The sequence below is a fragment of the Leopardus geoffroyi genome, chromosome E3, assembly GCF_018350155.1.
Source record: "Leopardus geoffroyi isolate Oge1 chromosome E3, O.geoffroyi_Oge1_pat1.0, whole genome shotgun sequence".
In the NCBI taxonomy this organism is placed as follows: Eukaryota; Metazoa; Chordata; class Mammalia; order Carnivora; family Felidae; genus Leopardus; species Leopardus geoffroyi.
The window spans coordinates 32047780-32066516 of NC_059340.1; the positions used below are offsets into that span (position 1 = coordinate 32047780).

At 47.9% G+C, this 18737-nt stretch overlaps 1 protein-coding gene across 1 annotated transcript in view; it reads right to left on the bottom strand.

Annotated features, from left to right (window-relative positions):
* Window positions 1-12512, bottom strand: part of TNFRSF17 (TNF receptor superfamily member 17) — a 33070-nt gene extending 20558 nt beyond the window's left edge. Inside the window, exons 1-2 of the mRNA XM_045460747.1 lie at window positions 12380-12512; window positions 4611-4705 (exon numbers count right to left, since the gene is read on the bottom strand). Coding sequence (XP_045316703.1) covers window positions 4611-4617 — 7 coding nt within the window. The 5' untranslated portion in view covers window positions 4618-4705; window positions 12380-12512. The remainder of the gene's footprint in view (window positions 1-4610; window positions 4706-12379) is intronic.
* Between the last annotated feature and the right edge of the window lie 6225 nt (window positions 12513-18737).

Sequence of the window (18737 nt, forward strand, 5' to 3'; positions counted from 1 at the left end):
CTTGATCTCGGCTCAGGCGATGAGCTCATAGTCTGTGAGTTCGAGCCCCACCTCAGGTTCTGTGCTGATGGCACGGAACCTGCTTGAGATTGTCTCATCTTCTCTCTGCCCCTCCCTTGCTTGTTCTCTCTTTCTCTCTTTTTTTCTCTCAAAATAAATAAACTTAAAAATAATAATAAATAAATGAATAAGAAAAGTTCTCACCTTGCCTTTCAAATCAAGGAGAAATTCCAATCTTATTAAATGGCTAGTGCTTGGGCGAGAGTTCTGACTCAAGAGGAAGGAAGTTAGAGTACTTAAATTCATTTCACTTATGGACTTTTTTTTTTAGCAGCTAATGGGTATTCTCTTTACCCTGCACTTGATTCCCCAAATCTGATGTGCTATAATAAAATTATGAATATATGAATAATTTGCACACATTAGATTTTGGAATTGCTCTGAAATGTGTTACCATGCATTTTAAACATTTTTTTTTTGAAATTTCCTGATTAAGAGGTTTTCATAGATGAAGAACATCAATTCTGAGTCATGATTAAGATGAATCCCTTTATTTCTATATTTATGATTATGCCTATGGTACAAATGATATGATTTTAATATACATGTGAGCCTATTTTAAGTTTTTCACTTACTGTCTCTGTGTTGTTGGTATAATGATATGCAGACTCACACTCTCAAACTTCTTCTCCAAACTTCAACGGGCCAAAATGCTAGGCAAACTGTTTCTTCATTATTTTTGAACAGTCGTTGGGCAAGCCAGCCTTGAACATGTGATTTTTCAACTGCTTTTCTCCATCTCAACAAAGGACTCATTTTATATAGCCGTGGGCCTCTAGCCTCAGTCCAAAACAAATGCTGAAATTAATCGAGGGCTCTTGTGATGTGCAGGGCACTGCGTTCCACGCTTTGCAATGATTCTCAGTTCGTGTGCATATCAACCTGGTCAGGTAAATGTCATTGTCACTCCTATTCCACAGATGGGAAGACTAAGGCTGAGGCTCAGTTTACGGAGCATGCCGGAGGTCCAATAGCTAGCGTAGGATAATAGGGAAAGAACAGAGTTTAAAGTAGACAACTGAGATCAGGGGCACCTGGGTGGCTCAGGTGGCTGGGCATCTGACTTCAGCTGAGGTCATGATCCTGCAGTTTGTGGGTTGGAGCCCCACACTGAGCCCTGGGCTGATAGCTCAGAGCCTGGAGCCTGCTTCGCATTCTGTATCTCCCTCTCTTTCTGTCCCTCCCCTGTTCCTGACACTCTGTCTTTCTCTCTCTCTCAAAACTAAACATTTAAAAAAAATTTTTTTTAAAGAGAAGTGAGATATTTATGGGTTTTTTTTTTAATGTCTCTGTATTTATTTCGAGAGAGGGGTTGAGAGAGAAAATTCCAAGCAGGCTCTGTGCTGTCAGCACAGAGCTCGACACAGGGCTGGATCTCCCAAACGGTAATAGCACGACCTGAGCCAAAATCAAGAGTCAGACGCTTACCTGACTGAACCACCCAGACACCCCCAAATTTGTGTTAAAAGAGGGTGAGAATCTTAGCTTGGGATTCTCTCTCTCCCTCTCTCTGCCCCTCCCCCACTCATGCTCGCTCTCTCCGCCTCAAAATAAATAAACGTTAAAAAAATTGTAAAGAGTAAAAGAGGGTGAAAGGTGAAGCAGCAAGGAGAAAGCATGGAAGGTTCTTGCAATATTTGAGAGAGAGATGATGAGCCAGAGCAGAAGCAATAGACGTAATCCAGAGCGATGAACAAAAGACAAGCTCAAGTTGGTACGATGCTGTGGCTGACTATGGGAGGGAATCGATTCATCCGAAACTACACGGTGGACACTTACTCTGTGTTAGACACACAGCTGGACGCTAGAGATATGCAACAGAACAAAGACAGAAACTTCTTGTCGAGTGGAAGAAAAATCATAAGCAAATAAGCAAACAAAATAATTGCCACCAATTAGTTTCCTAGGTAACAAATCACCACAACTTGGTGGCTTCAAACCACACAAATTGATGTTCTCACAGCTCCAGAGGCTGGAAGTCAGCAGTCAAGTGTCTGCAGGGTCATGCTCCTTCTAAAGGCTCTAGAAGAGAACCATCCCTTGTCTCTTCGAGCTTGTGGCGGCTGCCAGCAATACTTGGCCCTCCTTGGTTTGTAGACGCATCACTCCAGTCTCTGCTCCTATTGTCACATGGTGTCCTTGTGTCTGTCTGTCTCTTCTCATAAGGACACTAGCCAATGGATTAGTGCCCACCTTGACCCAGTATGACCTCATTTTAACTTGATTCTATCTGGAAAGACCCTATTTCCAAATAAGGCTGCTTTTCACAGGTCCCATTGGTTACAACTTAGACATACCTTTTTGGACAACATATTTTAACCCGGGGGTAAATTATAGGGGGAAAATGAACACAAGTGTATCATTGAAAAAGGGGGGGGTGGGGCGTCTGGGTGGCGCAGTCGGTTAAGCGTCCGACTTCAGCCAGGTCACAATCTCGCAGTCCGTGAGTTCGAGCCCCGCGTCAGGCTCTGGGCTGATGGCTCAGAGCCTGGAGCCTGTTTCCGATTCTGTGTCTCCCTCTCTCTCTGCCCCTCCCCCGTTCATGCTCTGTCTCTCTCTGTCCCAAAAATAAATAAACGTTGGAAAAAAAAAATTTTTTTTAAATAAATAAATAAATAAAATAAAAAGGGGGGGGCGGTGGAGAGGAGACCTGTTTAGATGATAGAGATGAAAGGGAAGCCTGCTCTGAGCGACTGTCACTTCAGGGACTGTCACTTCAGCAGCTCTGAGTGACTGGTCCTGAAGGATGAGAAGGACCAGGCTTATAAGTGGTATAGCTGAGGAAGCTACAAGTGCAAATGGCCTGGGGCTGGCTAGACGGTGCTAATCATGGGAGCTGAAAGAAAGCCAGCGTGCCTGCAACAAAGCGCAGCCAAGACAGGTGGGCGGGCAGGGACCAGTTTCCTGAGGGTCTGGGAAGCCAAGGGCGGGAGTTTGCATTTTTCCTACATTGACACAGCGGGAAGACAGCCATTGAAGGATTTTAATCAGAACAGTGAGAAGATCTGGGTTGAGTTTTAAAAGCTCATTCTGCCTGTGTTGTGAGAATAGACTGCAGTGGAGAAAGAGGGAAACCACAGACAGCGAACGGGACAGTCGCCCCCCAAGTAAGAGAAGTCAGGACGGTGTAAACAGACATGCAGAAGAGTCAAAAGATGTGAGATGTGTTTGCAGGGTTTGCTGCAAGGTTCAAAACGTTGGAGAGAGAGAATCCGTGAGCGAAGTCAGTGATGAACGCTTGACTGTGGGGAGTGTGGGAGAGTGAAGATGAGCCTGTTTTTCGTGTGAGAGCCCAGACGAAGGGTGATGTCACAAACTCACGTAAGGGGCTGGAGTCGGGGGAGGGGAGATCAGCGCAAAACAACGACTGAGCCCTGACACATGTCAAAGCTCACATTTGGAAATCTCTCCATCGTGCATTTTTAGCGAACGGGGCTAAGTGATGTAGGGGAGGAAAAAATCACTTTCCCTCTGCTCTCCTAGGTTCTTGGCTGAGACCTCCCATAATAAAAGACAGCTGAATGGGAGAAAAACTAGTTTAATGACATATGTCCATATGGTGTGAGCCTCCCAAGAAGGGAACAGAGCAGGAAAGGTTTATACCTTTTAGACAAAGAGACAAAACGTTTGTGAAGAATTGACAAGGCACAGAGGGTGCTACAGAGGGTAAATGGTGAAGAATTAACAAAGCTTTCTTATGCAGCCTCCTTGGCCCTAAATTCCCTGTCTCTGGTAATGATGCCTTCTCCCCTCCTGGTACAGGGAGGGCAACTTTCACATGGGAGATTTTTCCCGTTTCCATGGGGAAACAGGATAATCAGACGGTTCTTCTTGCACTGGTTATTTCTTAAGTAACTTTAATTAAAAATAATGAATATGCTGGAGCGCCTGGGTGGCTGAGTCGGGTAAGCATCGGACTCTTGGTTTCGGCTCAGGTCATGATCTCATGGTTTCATGAGTTCGAGCTGCACTGTCAACACAGAGCCTGCTTGGGATTCTCTCTCTCCTCCGCTGTCTGCCCCTCCCCCACTCACGCTGTCTCCGTCTCTCTCAAAATGAATTTTCGAAAATTAAAAAAATGATGATAATCGATATGCCAAAGTGGCACATTTTGGGGTGATATATTCTGCACCCCTGCCGTGGGAACAATGAAATCCTGTCTTTGGTTGTTATCTCCCATGTAATATTCAGCAGAATACATTCTTTTCTACCACGTTGGCATCCCATAGCTCCCTGGTGCCTGGGAGTCCTGGTGATGTGGGCAGAGAAGACACCAGCCCTAGTACCTCCACTTGGGCTAAGCACTCCGCTTTGCACGAATGCACAAGGTGCTCTGTTAATTGTGATGTGAAAACCTCCCAAAGGCCCCAACACTGCCCGTCACTGAGCTAGAAAATCCCCCAGTGGAGATCCAGCCCTCTCGTCTCTAGATAAGACCCCAAAGAAGCCAGAAGTCATTGCTCACAGACTTCCCACCAGAAGGCTCCAGTGCCTGAACCCCACCTCTACCTGGAAAAGTGTCATTGGCCAGTATTCATGTTACCTCTTACCTGACATTAGTTCTCTTGCGTTCCCCAGGCTGAGCCTCAGAGGTAGGTTTTATCAGGTGGCGTCTCTACTATGACCTCTATCTGATTTATTCATTCTAAAAAAACCCACAAATCAATAGGTAAGACAAAGCGCCTGGGGCCAGAATTCCAGCTTAAGGACCTGGGTTCAAAATCCCAGTTCAGGACTTGCTCATCCTGTAACTTTCAGGGAGTTGCTTACTCTTCCTTTCTTTTTTTTTTTTTTTTTTCTCTTTAATGTGTATTTTTTGACACAGAGAGAGAGAGAGACAGACAGAAACAGAGTGTGAGTGGGGGTGGGGCAGATAGGGAGACACAGAATCTGAAGCGGGCTCCAGGCTCCGAGCCATCAGCACAGAGCCCAACGCGGGGCTCGAACTCACGGATCAGGAGATCGTGACCTGAGTCAAAGTTGGGTGCTTAACTGACTGAGCCACCCAGGCACCCCGCTTACTCTTTCTGAGAGCCTCCTACTGTTGTTGAGTAAAACAAGAATAATTAAATGCTCGTCTACAGGGTACGGGAGGCTTCAGTGGTAAGGCCCCGGTGCCACGGTGGCTTGCCCAGGGTCGGAGTCTGGGCTCATGTTACTCGTGTAGAGACAGTCAGGCTGTGGCTCACGTTTCCAGGCAGACAGCTGCAGCAATCTCCAGGCTTAAAAAAAAAAGAAAAGAAAAACTCTGGATATTGCTGCAGTCTTGAGGATTCTCTGCTTCCCAAATCCTAAGGACCGGCAGCCACTTTGGCAATAATCGGTGCTGTGTAGACTAGGAGGCAGGGGTGGCCGTGAAGCCCTCCTGAGGACCTGGCTGGCCACGTGCCTGCCCTGCACCCCTCGGCACCCGGTACCCCTGCGGGGAAGCCACCCAAGGATGGAGACTGGGAACTTGTCCAGAGCAAGCAGAATTTTCAAAAACCAGCCTGGAAAGTCCAGGGAGGAGGCCCCCAGTGCAGCCCCAGTAGGAGGTGCTGTCACTCGGTCATTTATTCACCCTCCCGAAGACCGTATTTGACATTGTTTCCCATCCAGGTGGCTACTGGGAGCAGCTCCACAGGGAGGAGCCGTTTTGGAGACGAGATATAGGTTAATGGAAAGAGCCCGCAGAGCCAGGCTCAAACCCTGGTTCTCTGGCTGGCAAGGCTGGGAGACTGTTTCCTCCCTGGGTCTTAGCGGCTCAGCCATGACATAGACAGAGCCCCCCACCGGCCAGATGTCAGTGCACATCCAGATGAGATGGCATGGGGCGGGGGGTGCCCATCAACGTGGTATTGTTCAAGGAAGCAATATCCAAATGGCAGGGGGCAGAGCAAAGTCTCCTACGTGACTGACAACACTGCCAGCAATTTCCTGCCGGCCTCTGGGACCGGATGAATCAAAACTAAGTGAAAACTGATGGTCGAGGCAAAGCTTTTGGGTCCCTGGGGCTTCTGTACTGGACCAAAGTGGCCCGGGGCTGGCTGAGTCATCCACGTGGGCAATCGCTCTTTCCTGTCTGCAAAAGAAGAGTGGGGCTTCGCAGAAGGGGCCCTTGGGGTGGAAATGCACAGTCACCCCTTGCATCCCCGCCCCCCCCCCCCCACCATGGAAGGTTTCCAAACAGCAGCGTTGGGTAATGGGTAACTTTCCCTTGCCACTCTCTGAAAGAACTGGGAGGGGAGGCGGGGAGTTTCTCATCCAAAGATAGCTTCTCTCTAAATCCTTCCGTCTTGATGCCTGAAACGATTTGCTTTGATCCAACGAGAAAGAAGCTGAAGCGAGTGGGAGAACAGATTAGACCAGCCGGTCTGGGTGAATGGCGAGCACGTGGGGGATTTTCTTTTAAACCAATGAACATTTGCTGTTTTAAAATTTAACCGAAAGAAAGAAAGAAAGAAAGAAGTATAATATCCAAAGCCCAATACACATCAAAAGCCTTTTTAAACATTCTGTAACCAAGCAATTGCACTTTTAGGAATTTAGCCTAGATTTAGAGATGCAATGCAGAGTGGTGGAAAGAGCTGTGCGGTTTATAACAGCAAAAAGTTGCGCTCAGTAGGTAGGGCATGTCACTCTTGATCACAGGGTCGTGCCTCAGAGCCCCACATCGGGTACAGAGTTTAGTTAAAAAAATAAATGAAATGTTTATAATAGCAAAAGGTTGGAAACAACCAAAATGTCTAGAAATGAGAGACTGCTTAAAATTACAGTAGGGCCATTTAATGGAATACTAGCCAGCTGGTTAAAAAAAGGATGTGAAAACAAACAATAAAGGTGCCAGGGTGGCTCATTCGGTTAAGCATCTGACTTCAGCTCAGATCATGATCTCAGGGCTCGTGGGCTGGAGCTGAGAGCCTAGAGCCTGGAGCCTGTTTCCCATCCTCTGTCTCCCTCTCTCTCTGTCCCTCCCTCGCTCACGTGCTCTCTCTTTCTCAAAAATAAATTAACATTAAAAAAAAAAGGAAAACAAATAATAAGCTAAGAAAAGATATTTGCATTTCAAATCACAAAGGGATAATTCCCCTAAACGTATAAAAGCTTCTTCGAGATCAACAACTCATAAAAAAAAAAGGGCAAAGGATATGAAAAAACAAGGTGTGAGTGTATGTGTGTATTTGCACAGGTAGGCTGTGGGGAAATAAGTTCTACTTACATAAGTGGGTTAGAAAGAAGCTTAGGGTGGAAAGCCGCCACCATGCCGCCAACCACGGCGCGAAAAGCACGCGAGGTTACCTAGTGAGATATTGTAATGGGATCGTGAGTAACTTGTTGTATCACCTGCAAGAAATTACTTCCACCTGATGCCAATATACGATCGTGCTTTGATCACAAACTCCACTGCCCCCCCCCAGACCCTTTGCTTCTTACACGTACAAGTTAATGATTACTGTCTGATTGTTTTCTCCACGTTCACGTGTGTAAGATCTTGGTTTCCTCACATTCACCACGCAGGTAACATCCTGTGAGCTCAATAAATACGGAGACGAAACCCCTGTTCGGGGCTCTTGTCTCCTCCTGGGCATTAGCCTCTCTCGTATTCAATTCTGCATCGGCTCTCTTGCTGGACAAGAGAGAACTCCAGACTCACAGTATGCAACAGTAAGCAAAGATCATAATTTGCTAGCACATCTTATCAGGAATGAAAATTAGTACAAGCACTGTGGAGAGAATTTAGCAGCATCCATACATACTGCAGTATCTGTGTCTACAGCAGCATCTATTGCTAAACTGACCTAGCAATGCCACTTCTAGCAATTTATTCAATGTGCATAAAACAAAGGATGAACAAGCTTATTCAGCGCAGCAGTGTTTATAATAGCAAAAGACTGGAAACAACCTAAATGTCCATCAGTAGGAAACTGGTTCAATATATTGTATGGAATACACAGCAGAAGCATGGAAAGACACCATAAATGACCATGAGAACACGAGCAATCCTAACCTGACCCTGAGAATCTACAGGGAATAGATTCAAGCCAGTCTTTTCTAGATTCCAAGGGGCAGAAAGACCCCGAATAGCGGTTGGGGACATGTAAACACTGAAGTCGAATTAAAAACAATTTTTTTTCATGTTTATTCATTTTTGAAAGAGAAAGAGAGAGACAGAGTGGGAGCTGGGGAGGGGAAGAGAAGGAGACACAGAATCTGAAGCAGGCTCCAGGCTCCAAGCTGACAGCACAGAGCCCAACACGGGGCTCGAACTCTCAAACCATGAGAGCGTGACTTGACCCAAAGTTGGATGCTTAACCAACTGAGCCACTCAGGCGCCCCTGAAGTCAATGTTTATGTCCTAACATAGAAACATGGCCAAAATGCACTATTGGGGGGGGCGGGGGGAGTCACAGGATACCGTTAAGGCGTGATCTTCTCTCCATCTAAAATTTAAATATCATGTATATGTGTTAGTCCATGCATAGGAAAAAACCTGGAAGAGCAGTGTATGCACCAAGCCACCAAAGCAGTTATTAAGCGCCTACTATGTGCTAGGTGCTGTGAACATACAGATAATTAAGAAATTAGAAGGTCAGTTCCATGGAGAAAGAGAACTTGGCTGTTTTGCCCCGGTGTTTGGCACATAACACAGATTCAGCAAACGTGTATGGAGCGGAAGGCACGAAGGAAAGGAGAAACAGAGACAGGGAGAGAGTTCCTGTCCCCAAGTTGCTCGCGGTTGCCCACAGTGCCGCGAAGACACAGCCGTGTGAGCAGACAAGCTTTTCTGGGAAGTAGAGAACTCTGGAAGTAAAGGGTTCTGAGCTACCGGGGCTTTGCCTAAACCATCTCTCATCACTCCCCCATGAATGGAAAAAAAACCAAGTGCAAAGTCATGACTGTGGAGCCTGTTTTCAAACTCAAAGCTTATCCAGCTGCAGGGAGACTTCGTCCAGGACAGTGCTTTGGCCCCACAAATAAAAACCAGCTTAGCCATGCTGTCTTGGGGGCATGAGTACCGGTGTTGGATACCTCCATATTGGATCCTACAGAGACAGAAACTCTGGGAAAACAATGCACTTTGTCAATGTCCGGGGGACGAGTGGCTTCAGACAACTCAGAGGTGACACCCAATGTCGCCAAGGGGAACTACAGGGAAATCGTAAATAGTGATTGCAGAAGAGGGGGCAAAGCGGGACCCTTGGCTTTCACTTCTCCAATTAGCTCCGTGAAGTTCTCAGAGGCCTTTGCCAAACGAGGCAAGCTCGCCAGGACTTTGTGCAAAATTCCATGACTCAGAAGCCTGCCCGGGGAGCGAGCGGAGCGAGATGAGCCCATTCTTCTCGGGGTTGCAGTGGCTTTTCTCCGCCTGAATAAGCCGTTAACGATTTCATTACTGGGTTCTTCTCCAGTTCCTTTCTGATGGCATTTGCTTAATTACAGCTGCACTTGAACAGCAGAAGCCACCAGAGGACGTGCCGATTCCGGCTGAAAACCTTCCCAAGATGAACACTTCCAGAGGGTCTCCAGAGTCACCCAAGGGGCATCTCTGCCCTGCATCTTACCAAGAATGGAGCCCTGCACACCTTCCTTCGCCTCCAGCAGCTTTCAGTTTTGTCCCTTGTAAAATGGAGGCGATGAGACCTATTTTGCAAGACTGCCGTGTACATTAAATAAGATCACCTACGTGCGCATAATAAAATAGGAAAAGCTTAGTGAGTGTTGATGGCCTTACCGTTGCAGGTAACATTCGAGTCCTTACTAAACCTTTGACACGCAGTGTTTTTTTGTGTTTTGTGGGTTATTTTGTTTGTTTGTTTTTTTTGAGAGAGAGAGAGAGAGCATGCTACACAAGTTGGGGACGGGTCGGGGGAATGAGAGAGAGAGAATCTCAAGCAGAGTCTGCACCCAGCATAGATCCCGATGTGCAACTCAACCTCACAACTGTGGGATCATGACCTGACCCGAGATCAAATGTCACTTAGCCAACTGAGCCACCAAGGCACCCTGGCCTTTTTCGATCCTTATGACAACCCTGTGAATTAGCTAACGTTTCTATCCCCATTGTGTCTGACACACTGAGGTCCAGATGAGTGGCCGATGTCATGTACTATTAAGTGGCCAAGCTGGGATCCTAATCCAGGCCATCATCTTCAGAGTGTCCACTGTGAACCACAAATCAATAGTGGTTCCAATGTGTAATTGTTATGGAGACTATTCAAGATTAAATGCACCCAGGGCGCCTGGGTGGCTCGGGCGGTTAAGCGTCTGACTTCGGCTCAGGTCACGATCTCGTGGTTCGTGGGTTCGCGCCCTGCCTCGGGCTCTGTGCTGACAGCTCAGCTCGGATTCTGTGTCTCCCTCACTCTCTGCCCCTCCCCCGTTCATACTCTGTCTCTCTCAAAAATAAATAAACATTAAAAAAAGAAAAAAGGATTAAATGCAACCAGTGACAAAACAGGCAAAGGATCTGAATAGACATTTCTCTAAGAAAAGTATGCAAGTGGCCAATAAGCACATGAAAAAATGCTCGACACTCTTAAGGGGGTTACGTCGGGGAAATGCAAATCAAAACCACAATGAGATACCGCTTCAGATCCCCTGGCATGGCCATACAGACAATCAAATAACCCTCACCACAACCAGAAAATGGACAATGGCAAGTGTTGGGGAGGATATGGAGAAATTAAAGCTTCATACACTGCTGGTAAGAGTGCTCAATGGTACAGCGGCTTTGAAAGACGAAAACAGTTCTTCACAAAGTTCAACCCAGAGTCACCATATGACCTAGCAATTCTACGAGTAGGTGTGGCCCCAAGAGCACTGAAAATATTCATTCATGCAAAACCTTGCCCATAAATATTCATAGCAACTTTACTCTCTACACCCACATTACTCTCTGCGCGTAGCCAAAAAGTGGAAAGAACGCAAACGTTCATCAACCGATGCGTGGATCTACAGAATGTGGTATATCCATACAAAGGAACATTATTCAAGACCACATATTATATGATTCCATGTATATGAAGGGTCCAGAACTGGAAACCCATGGTGACAGAAAATAAATTAGTTATTGGCAGGGCCGGGGGAGTGGGTACAAAAACGAAATGACGAGTGACTGCTAAGAAGTTTGGAGTTCTTTTAGGGGATTAAGAAAATGTTCTAAAATTGATCGAGGTAATGGTGGCTCAATTCTGAATACGCCCCCAAAATTGAATTCTTTACTTTAAACAGGTGGGGGCACCTGGGTGACTCATTCAGTTAAACATGCAACTTTGCCTCAAGTCGTGATCTCATGGTTCAGGAGTCGGAGCCCCGTGTAGGGCTCTGTGCTGACAGGTGGGAGCCTGGAGCCTGCTTCGGATTCTGGGTCTCCCTCTCTGTCTGCCCCTCCCCTGCTAGTGCTCTGTCTCTTTCTGTCTCTCAAAAATAAATAAACGTTAAAAAAATTTTTTTAAAGAATTTACTTTAAATGGGTGAATTGTAGGCTGCATGAACTTTACCTCAATCAAGCTATTTTTATTTTTCCTTTTTTAAGATTTTATTGCTAAGGAATCTCTACATGCAACATGGGGCTCAAACCCACAACCCCGAGATCAAGAGTCACATGCTCCAACTGAGCCAGCTAGGCAGCCCTCAAGAAAGTTTTTGTTTTGTTTTGTTTTTAACGTTTAGTTTTTAAGACAGAGAGAGTGCAAAGCACGGGATGGGTAGAGAGATAGGGACTGAGGATACGACTCGAACTCTGGGCTGAAAGCAGAGAGCCCAACCCGCAGCTTGAACTCACAAACTGTGAGATCATGACCTACGTGGAAGTTAGACGTTCAGCCGACTGAGCCACCCAGGCACCTGTCAATAAAGCTATTTTTATTTATTTATTTATTTATTTATTTATTTATTAACATTTATTTATTTTTCGAGAGACAGAGCTTGAGTGGGGGAGGAGCGGAGGTGGGGGGGTGGGACACAGAATCTGAAGCAGGCTTCAGGCTCCGAGCTGTCAGCACAGAGCCCGACATGGGGTTCGAACTCACGAACCGCGAGATCATGACCCGAGCCAAAGTCAGACTCTTAACTGACAGAGCCACCCAGGCGCCCCCTTGATGAAGCTATTTTTAAAGGAAAGATTCAATGTGTAAATACGTTTTAGGGCTGCCATATCTGTCACGCAGCTGACATGCATCGAGTAATCCTTACTGAGTCACACACGTCCCAATTTTTAGTCTGGGCAAGTGGAGTTGCGTGAACCAGGCCCCAGGACAGATACCGGTTGCAAAAGTAACTACCCACCCATGAACGGCCCAGCGCATTCCGGCCACGGGCCAGACCCAGAGTCAGTTACCTGGAAACTGGACGCACGGTGGGCGGTCTCCCTTCCAGATAATTCAATTAAATTGCTCACAGCCTGTCTTTATTGCTGTTGGCAGCGGGTTTTACTATCTGGATCGGCAATGTTCTTGCTTTCACGGAGCCGCTCACACAGTGTATAATGTAATAGCTGATTTCCCGTACTTTGGACTGTCGTGCCCTGTTTTCTTTCCTTCTTTTTTTCTAAATTTTTTTTCTAGCTTTTTTTTTTAAGGTTTTATTTCTTTTTGAGACAGAGAGGGGAACAGGGGAGCTAAAGCGGGCTCTGTGCTGACGGCAATCAGCCCGATGGAGGACTGGAACTCACGAACGGTGAGATCAGGACCTGGGCCGAGTCAAACGCTCAACCCACTGAGCCACCCAGGTGTCCCTCTTTTTTTTTTTTGAAGATGATTTATTTATTTTGAGAGAAGGAGAGCTCATGAGCACAAGCAGGGGAGGGGTAGCGAGAGGGAGAGAGAGAATCCCAAGCAGCCTCCTCCGACTGCCAGCGCAGAGCCCAATTCGGGGCTCAGACTCACAAGCGTGAGATCACGACCTGAGCCGAAATCAAGAGTCACTCAACCGACTGAACCACCCAGGCGCCCCACGTCCTGCCCCGTTCCTAAGGGATACAATTTCTCCAGGGCTCTGCGAAGCGAGAGGAGGAGGACAGGCCCTCACCCTTACCACACCCCGTTTTACCATCAACTTACCTTCCGGACTCTACATCAGCGGAACACTGAGAACCTTGTCCCCGGAGTCCAAACGAACAAAGCCTCAGTGTCTCGGTCCGTGTGGGCTGCTCTAACGAAATACCACAGACCAGGCATCTTATAAACAGCAGGAATCTGTCGCTCACGGCTCTGGAAGCTGGAAGTCTGAGAGCAGGGTGGGAGGTGTTCAGGTGAGGGCCCTTCTCTGGATTGCAGACTTCTTGTATCTTCTCCCGTGGCGGAAGAAGGGCGCTCTGTGAAGCCTCTCGTTGCAAAGGGCTCATCCCATTCCCAAGGACTCACCCTCAAGGCTTAAGGACCTCCCAAAAACCCCACCGCCTATTACCGTCCCGTTTGGGGATCAGGATTTCACCACGGGGATTTGGGGAGGGACGCGAACATTCAGACCATTGCAATCAATGCAAGTAGAAAGCCAAGGACTCCGAGGACCTAGTTAGGAGATGCCATCCCGCCTTTCCCAAAGCCAAGTCTTGCCCAGCTTCTAGTCTTTCTCTTCCTATGAGAAGGAAGGGAGGCTGTGTCACATACCGCCAGGGGACAGCGGTCACGAGACCCGCGGTTCCCGGGAGGTGGGCCCCAGCTTGGGGTGGGGAGCACAGCGTACAGGGCTGTAGCTGCAGCTCAGAGCAGAGGAGATACCGAGAGAAAGAACGGGTCCCTGCATTGACCTTAATCCCCTCAGCGTACCCACCACCAGCCACGGCAGCACTGACCGCACTGCCTGGGGCTTTGCGGACTCTCTCTGTGACACAGAAATATTCCGTCTCCCCAGCAGGATTAGAAGCCACTGGAAGGCAGAAGAGATTATTTCTTTATCTTGGAACCTTCTGCGTAAATGGTTATAAACCGAAATTTGGGCACAGGGAGCGGTAGGTTGCAGAAGAACCCTCCAGAGACAACCGCACCCTAATCCGCCAGAACCCGGGTATATTCACCTTACGCAGCAGGAGGGACTTTGCAGATGAGTTTGCAGATGCGGCTGAGAATCTTGAGGTGGGGAGCTTGCCATGCGTTATCCAGATGGCCCCAACGCAATCCCAGGGGTCCTCATCAGAGGGGGTCGGGGGGACGCGAGTGGGGGGAGAGGTGGCAACCATAGCAGATGTTGGAATGATGCGGGATCAAGGCATTTGGGCAGCCTTCGGAAGCTAAAGAAGGCTAATGGATTCTTCCCCGGACCCTTTAGAAAGAACATAGCCCTGGTGACCCGTTTTATTTTTAAATTTTTTTTTTTCAACGTTTATTTATTTTTGGGACAGAGAGAGACAGAGCATGAACGGGGGAGGGGCAGAGAGAGAGGGAGACACAGAATCAGAAGCAGGCTCCAGGCTCTGAGCCATCAGCACAGAGCCCGACGTGGGGCTCGAACTCCCGGACCGCGAGATCGTGACCTGGCTGAAGTCGGACGCTTAACCGACTGCGCCACCCAGGCGCCCCCTGGTGACCCGTTTTAGATTCCTGACCTACCGAGTTGTAAGAGAAGAAATTTGTCTGTTTTTTTGTTGATTTGTTTTTAGTAAAAAGCTCTCTTGTTAAAGTTCATTTATTTATTTTGAGAGACAGGGTGCAAGCACACACAAGGCGGGGCGGGCAGAGAGAGGGAGAGAAAGAATCCCAAGCAGGCTCCGTGCTGTCAGCCACAGAGCCCTAGGCGGAGCTTGAACTCACGAGCTGTGAGATCATGACCTGAGCCGATATCAGGAGTCCGATGCTTAACTGACTGAGCCACCCGGGTGCCCCAAATTTGGTTGTTTAAAGCCAGTAAATTTGGAGTGATTTGTTACAGCAGCAATAGAAAATGTACATGGTACCCACTTCCCCTTCCTCCCTCTCCTTCCTCCTCATCGTGGACGATTTTTGCTCACGTGATGCGCGATGCTTACAGAAGACACATGAATCGATCATCACCCTAAAGGCTGACACTGTGCGACGCCACTGAGCGCCATGAATGTGACAGGGAGTGCCAGGGAGAGGGAGCCACAGGTGAGCCAACGTGTGAGGAACGAGCACGAGTTATTACATATCAAGAGTTGGAAGGGAAGGGTCACCCGCCCTCTCCCTGGTGTCTTAGATGACAACAGAACTTTTTTTTAAATTTTACTTCCTTGGGGCGCCTGGGCGGCTCAGTCGGTTAAGCCTCCAACTCTTGATTTCAACTCAGGCCACGCGTGATCTCACGGTTTGTGGGATCGAGCCCCGTGTCGGGCTCCACGCTGAGCGTGAAGCCTACTGGGGATACTCTCTCTCCCTCTCTCTCGCTCTCTCTCCCCAAATAAATAAGCTTAAAACGTAAATAAGTAATCAAATGTGCCATTTTAAGCCTTTTTTTTTTTTTTTTCAACGTTTATTTATTTTGGGGACAGAGAGAGACAGAGCATGAACGGGGGAGGGGCAGAGAGAGAGGGAGACACAGAATCAGAAACAAGCTCCAGGCTCTGAGCCATCAGCCCAGAGCCTGACGCGGGGCTCGAACTCACGGACCGCGAGATCGTGACCTGGCTGAAGTCGGACGCTTAACCGACTGCGCCACCCAGGCGCCCCCATTTTAAGCCTTTTTAAGGGAACGGTTCAGTGGCACTACTTACATTCACAGTATTAGGCAACCATCATCCGTATTTCCAAAATTTTTCATCCCCTCGAACAGAAGCTCTGTACTCATGCCATCCTCCACCCCTCCCGGCCTCTGGTAACCTCTATTTGACTTTCTGTCTCTCTGAGTTTGCCTCTTCTACGCACCTCGCACGAGTCGTATGAAATGTGCCCTTTCGTAACTGGTTTATTTCACTTCGCAAAACGTTTCCAGGACCATCCGCGTTGTGACACGTATCAGAACTTGGTTCCTTTTTGTGGCTGAATATGTTCCGTTGCACGGAGGACACCCCTCTACGCCCGCAACCGCTCGGACACCACGCTAGGCTTCCAGTGCGTTTCTTCTTTGGACACATCCCCGTGTTTGTGTCCCCTGGAGCTTCTCCATCTGTAAAATGGGGCAAGTTCTTAAAGGCAAGGCACCACGGAGAAGCGAATTCTGTAGGCAAAGCTAGCCCGGCGTATCTCGGGGCCACGGTGTGGGCGGAACAGAAAAGGCTGAGATACACACAGATCCAGATGTGTGTACTGTGCAAAGTCTGTTCCAGCCGGCCGCTGAAATGCCACCTAGGAAAAATGTACAGAGACCCCGTGTTCTCCAGCCCAGGGCCAAAGCCGTGGGAGGGGTGACAGAGGTTGGGGTGGGGGGTGTCAATCCTTAGGAAGGAGGCAATAGAAACGAATAAAGCAGGAGGAGCATTAGGAAAACAGCACAGGCCTAGGGCTAAATGGGAGGCAGTGGGGAGCAGTGGGGAGCACGGAGAACCAGACAGATCACACCCCTGTCTGCTCCCCGTCACCGCGGTCCAGGAATGTGGCTTCAACGCTGCCAGAGCTCCTGTTTCTCAGAAGATGCTGGGAATCTGGATTTTTAGCCGCATGTGCCCCATGTTAAATGCTGGCAATTAATCTGAGAGTATTAAACACAGTGCAGCCAAAGAAAACACGTCTGGTGGCCTACGTGAACTGAGGGTGGTCAGGTGCAAGAACCCATTACTCTGAAAGAAGATGAGGCCAACGCGCCTCTCCCGTAGCAGGACTGAAACCAGCACAGAGCCCGACGCGGGGCTCGAACTCACAAGCAGTGAGATCGTGACCTGAGCCGAAGTCGGACGCTTAACCGACTGAACCACCCGGGTGCCCCCAACAATTTCTTAATATCCTGTTCATATCCAAATATCCTGTTAAGGTTCAAATTTCAATTTCAAATTTTTCTGCCTAATTTGTTAAAATCAGGATCCAAACGAGACCCGTGCATTGCATTTAGTTGATATTAAGTGCCTGTATAGGTTCCCTTCTGCCTCTGTTTTTTTCCCCTTTCCAACTTATTTGTTGAAGAACTATGGCATTTGTCAGGGCACCTGGCTGGCTCAGTAGGTAGACCATGTGACCCTTGATCTTGGGGTCATGAGTTTGAGCCCCATGTTGGGTGTGGAGATTATGCAAATAAATAAACAGAAAATTTCAAAAGAGGTGTTGAATACACTTTCACGAGAGGCACGCAATGACCAGTTGTCTTTCTGTGCTGTTAGCAGCCTGACGCCAGGATTCACCAATCCACTAGGACTGCTTCTGTATTTCTGGGGCGCCTGAGTGGTTCAGTTGGGCTAAGTGTCCAACTCTCGAACTCGGCTCAAGTCATGGTCTCGTGGTTCATGGCACTGAGCTCTGTACTGACAATGAGGATCCTGCTAGGGATTCTCTCTCTCTCTCTCTCTCTCTCTCTCTCTCTCAAAATAAATAAACTTGAAAAATAAAAAGAACCATAGTTACTTTATTAAAAAAAAAAAAAAAAAAGGCATGCTTCTATCTATCTACTTGGTGAGGTCATTGGGTGACCAGCCCCTCCCATTTTGCCTGGGACTTCCTCAATGTTGGTACCTTCATTCCTGCATCCCGGGAAACCACTCCAACCCACACTCCCCAGAATGGTCAGTGACCCTAACCGAGGCTCCACATTTTCAAGAAGCAGTTCTTCTCATGACCCGTGCCTCCCTTTTCTGTCCTGGGCAGAGCCTGGAGACCGAATGTGGGTAACGGATGGGACAATGCAGGGACAGAGCCGCGGTGTTCAGCAGCCAGTCTGGGTGTCGTCGATACCTTGCTGGTGACCCACCAATCTTCCATTGCCACGTTCCTCGTGTACCCTGTTTTAGTTTAGGTAGTGACAGTGACCCCTGTCCATAGTCTGTGTGCTACAGCGGCTGACCACAGCCCCGATCCCAGGGATGGGCTTTCCCTTGCCAGGACCGGGACCCAGACCAGTCGGGACACGCCATTCCCCGAGCCATAGCTTGGGCCGGTGAGTCACAGGGGGAGCTTCTGAAACAAACACTTCCTCATTTCTCCCCCTTTAACATACAATAAACCGCTTGAAGCGTACAACTCAGTGATTTTTTAAAAATTTATTTAGTTGTGCAACTATCAATACAATAGAGTGTTAGGATAGTTTCATCACCCCAGTAAGATCCCTCATGGTCATTTATTGTCATCTTTATTCTTTTCTTTTTTTTAACTAAAAAAAAAATGTTTTTTTTTTATTTTGAGGGAGAGAGAGACAGAGGATGAGTCAGGGAGGGACAGACAGAGAGAGACACACACACACAGAATCCCAAGAGGGCTCCAGCCTCTGAGCTGTCAGTGGAGAGCCCAAGTCGGGGCTCGAACTCACAAAACTGGGAGATCATGATCCGAGCTGAAAGGGAGAGTCTGGTGCTTAACTGACTGAGCCACCCAGCCTCCCCGTCTTTCCCATTTTTACTTTAGGCCCCAAGCAATGACTAATCTCCTTTCCTTTTTCTTTCTTTCTCTTTCTTTCTTTCTTTCTTTCTTTCTTTCTTTCTTTCTTTCTTTCTTTCTTTCTTTCTTTCTCTCCTTCTACTAGGCTCCACACCCAACATGGGTGTTGAACTCACAACTCATGAGATCAAGAATCACATGCTCTACCAACTGAGCCAGCCAGGTGCCCACTCATCTCCTTTCCATCCTAATGGATTTGCGTTTTCTGGACATTTCATAGGGATGGAA